The sequence below is a fragment of the Tupaia chinensis genome, unplaced genomic scaffold (genome assembly GCF_000334495.1).
Source record: "Tupaia chinensis unplaced genomic scaffold, TupChi_1.0 Scaffold000605_1, whole genome shotgun sequence".
In the NCBI taxonomy this organism is placed as follows: Eukaryota; Metazoa; Chordata; class Mammalia; order Scandentia; family Tupaiidae; genus Tupaia; species Tupaia belangeri.
Window position 1 is genome coordinate 983,615 of NW_006160123.1, and position 4,162 is coordinate 987,776.

General features: G+C 48.8%; 1 protein-coding gene across 6 annotated transcripts in view; it reads right to left on the reverse strand.

Moving 5' to 3' along the window:
* The window catches only part of CAPN3 (calpain 3), a 64,874-nt gene that overhangs the window by 18,521 nt on the left and 42,191 nt on the right, over positions 1-4,162 (reverse strand). For all 6 annotated transcript variants that reach the window (XM_006158647.3, XM_027775793.1, XM_027775792.1 and 3 more), the window contains 2 exons: positions 1,821-1,904; positions 901-986 (listed from right to left, as the gene is read on the reverse strand). In XM_006158647.3, the coding sequence (XP_006158709.1) occupies positions 901-986; positions 1,821-1,904 (170 nt within the window). The remainder of the gene's footprint in view (positions 1-900; positions 987-1,820; positions 1,905-4,162) is intronic.

A 4,162-nucleotide genomic window follows, 5' to 3' on the forward strand; every position in this document is an offset into this window, starting at 1 on the left:
CCTGGAGGGGTGATTTCTCACTTTCTGTCTCTCTGTCTCTCCAGTAAGTGCATGCACCCTATAGCAAAAAATGTCTCAAAAAAAAGAGTAAAATTCTTTCGAATGGACTGTGTGCCTGTGTGTGGGGACAGTAAGGGAGAGGAAATCTTAGCATTGGCTATGTACTTTCCAAATATGACCACTTACTCTTCATAATATCCCGTGAAGGAAGAGCTAATATTGCTCTCATTTTACAGACAAGGCAACAACGAGTCCAAGAAGGGAACTCACTTGCTCAGTCCAGACCTCTGCACTAAGACCCTGCTCCTGGGACCAGCAGACAGCACAGTGGTTAAGGCATTGGACTCCTACATGGTTGACTACGGCTCAAGCTCCAGACCTAGTGGCTTGCTTTCTCATTTTCCATCGTGCTCTCTCTCTCTCTGGTGAGTGCATGTACCCTGCGGCAAATAAAAAATAATGACAGTAATAAGTATAATGAAATAAATAATTATTTTTTTAAAAAGGAAGAAAGAAAGAAAGAAGGAAAGAAAGAAAGAAAAGAAAGAAAGAAAGAAAGAAAGGAAGGAAGGAAGGAAGGAAGGAAGGAAGGAAGGAAGGAAGGAAGGAAGAAAGAAAGAAAGGACTCTGCTCCTGCCTAGGCATGGTCCATGCCTTCTAGAATCTTTCCTTTCTAGCCAATAGCCACTAGCAAACTCTCTGGGCCCACAGTTCCCCTGGCTCCACTCCTGGTCCTTCTCTGGAGCCCACACTTGTGCCCCTCTTTCTCTCTGCGGATTGCTGGTTCTAAGGATGATTTTATCAAGCACTGGCAGTACTGCCATGGCTCAGTACCCACCTGAGCCTTACCCCCAGGCCCTAGCACCCTAGCACCATCACCTGCAGGGTCCCCTCACATACCCGTCACTCCAAGAGCCGTTCCACTCCACCTGGCCCCAGGGGTTCCGCAGCCGCACCAGCTTCACTTTCTCGTCTTTGAACAGGGTCTTGGGCAAAGAGAAAAAGCTCTCATGCTCTGGAGCCTGACTAGAAGTAGGGTGTATTGTCTTGCCCTGAGGGCTGAGCTGGGGATGGAGAGAGGGCCCCTTATGGAGCTGTCTTGCCTGGTCCTGGCCAAGGAGACTAATGAGAAGCTCATGGTGGAATGCAAGGTGAGAGTCAGACCCTCATGAGGGCATCTGAGGAGTTAGGGCTGGGAGAAGTGGTTTTCCCAGGGAATATCCTGGTCGCCATGAGCTTTGGGGGAGAAAGCAGGACCCCAACAGCACATTAGGTGTCTATATGCAATTAGACAAAGGGCCCTGCTGGCTGGAGAGCTGCGGACAAAGGCCTTCTCTAGAAAGACCAATTAGAAGGTGCCCCTTCCTCCTGTCTGTGGCGTAGGCTGTGTGGGTGACTGCCTTTCCCTGCCCACGCCTTTGTCAGGACACAACCTGTGCCACTGCCCGCAATGGGCTGGACAAGCTTCCTGTCTCCAGCATGACCCAGGAGAGTCCAGAAGTCCCAGCAGAAGCAAAATATTGTAAATGAACACTAGAGAACAGGAAGTGCAAAAATACATGCACCAACTTTGTAAAACCAAAGTAATATTTTTATTTGTTCCTGAGAAACGCTGGGAAAATTGTCCTCTTCAGCACTAAACGTAAAGATAAACAGAGCACCATCTATGGCAAGACCCACCTCCGGCAGTCCCCGTGGGCCCCTCTACTCCCAGGCGGGCGGCTTGGACCGTGCGTGTAACCCCCTGATGGAGGCAAGTGCTGCCGAGGCTAAGTCCCAATTTCAGGTCTCCCGGCCCCAGCAGGCCCCACCAGGCTTACCTCCTCCAGCCCAGTGACCGAGTAGGCATGACCTTTGACCAGCCCGCAAGCCATTCTTGTCTCATATTGAACTGGAACAATTGTCTGTGGAGCAATAAGCGGACAGCCCTTCAGGGTTTGGGGAGCAGACGTTCTGCAGATTGGAGACAATGTTCAGATGGGCTCATTTTCTGAGTTCTGCAAGGACAAGGCCTACTTCATGCCTGAAAGGGTGCCTCATGACCATGAGCGGGCCCTCACTGGCTCTTTAAGAGCCTTAAGAAGACATAGCCCCAGACAAGTCACCCTGAAAAGGCTCTGCCCTGGCCGTCACAGGGAATATGGATGCTGGGGTGAGAGGCGAGTGAGAGCATCTCTGCTCTTCCTTCCTGGATCCCCTCAGGGTCTTTCGAGGAAGGAAGATGGATATAGTTGGAGGCTACCCTGGACTTTGGGCTCCCCCTTCCCCTGACCCCATCCAGGGCTGACTACTTCTGGAAAAGAGAGGGGTTGAGAACAGGAGTTAGATGAAACATACAGGTCTGGGTTTTTTTTCTTTATATTTTCTTACTTTCCCCACCTCCACCTAGAAAGAGATAGTCGTGAAATTAAGTCACAGCACCCACGGAGAGAATTCTGAAGGGGCTAGAGGAGATCCCTGTTCAGACATGACTGTGCCTAAGGGTTCAGGAGTAGCTCCTTGCATTTATTAAAAATTTCAAGGTGAAGTCACAGGGAGTACCTGGCAGAAGAGTAGGGTCAATAAAGCTCAGTGAGCCCTCGGCAGGCTCCTCACGGCTTCCCTCTGCCTAGCAATGGAACAACTTTAAGAAGAGTCTCTCTTTGAGAATTCCTGGAGCCTTTTCAAGGTGAGAGGTATAGGTAGGGCCAGGGCTTTTTGCATTTCAGCCTTTTCCAAATTTTAATCCTTATATGATTCAGATCATGCTGAACAGAAAGGAAGGGTGTGCCAGGCTCGGTAGGGCAGGCGGTAGGGTACTGATCTGCAGTGCTGGAAGTCATGTGGCTCAGGGTGGTTGGATCTCCAATCGGCCTGCAGTATGCCAGGAGCTGGTGCACCCACAATCCTGACTAGCTGGAAGGCTAGGGAAAGGGGATCATGGCATAACCAGACCCTGTAGGGGGTGCCTGTCTCTGTCTATCTTCCTCTCTATCTCATGAAAGAATTAAAAAAAAAAAGTGAAAAAATGAAAAGAAGTGCCAGTTATGTGGCATGTTGACTAAGGTGGCTGTAGCCCACATGACTGACTGCATTGTTCAGGTCCTGGACCTGGCGACTTGAAAAAAACGCTGTGTGTGTGTGTGTGTGTGTGTGTGTGTGTGTGTGTGTCCACGCATGCACCCACAGTTCTGAGAGGAGGGTGGAATAGAAGGGATTATGGCCACGCCACTCCCCCTCTTTCTCTCTCTGCAGCCAGTGTACACACTCTATAGCATTTTTTTATTTTTTTAGAAGAGAGAGAGAAAAAGGAAGGGAATGAGCAGAAGGCTCAGTCATCCTTAGGTCTGGACCTGGGAAGCCACTTGAGCTGATTTCTGGCGTTATGTAAGCCTATCATTCACCCTAGTAACTCCATTGTTGGGGATCTGTCCAATGGAAACCAGCACGGAAGTATACAAAGATGTATCTATTGGGATGTTCATTATAGTTGTTTTGTTTTGTTTCTTTTTGCTGGAGGGCATATGCACTTGCCAGAGAGAGACAGAGAGCGGTGGAGTGAGAAATCATCCCCCAGGCTGTATGGCTACACACAATCCCTTCTTCATTCTCCTCTCAGGGTTTTGGACACACACTCACATGTACCTGGCATGAACTTCAAGCCACTGGGTTTAGGATGTGTCTAGTGAAGTTGGCCATGTGGGACCCAGCTGACTAAACCTCCATGCCACCTGCTGGTTCATTATAAAAGTATTTTTAAATAGCAAAAAAAAAAAAAAAGAAGAAGAAAGAAGAAGAACCTCCCCCCCGCCCCCCCATTGGGTGCATGCACTTGCCAGAGAGAGTGAGAGGGAAAGTGAGAAATCACCCCTGAGAGGGGATGGCCATGTCACAATCTCTTCTCCATTCTCCTCCTGGGATCTAGGGCATGCATTTCAAGTCAGTAGGTCCAGGACTAAAACCACGATTGGCCATGTGGGAGTCCAGTGACATAACCACTACACCATCTGCTGGCTCCCAAAACAACTTTCTAATGATATGGTATTGGGTATTTAAATTATACCATATCTACATTTTACAGCTTTTTTTTTTTTTTTTTTTTTGGTAGAGGTTTTTGCTATAGGGTGCGTGCGCTCGCCAGACAGACAGAGAGAGACATAGAGACAGAAAGGGAGAAATCAAA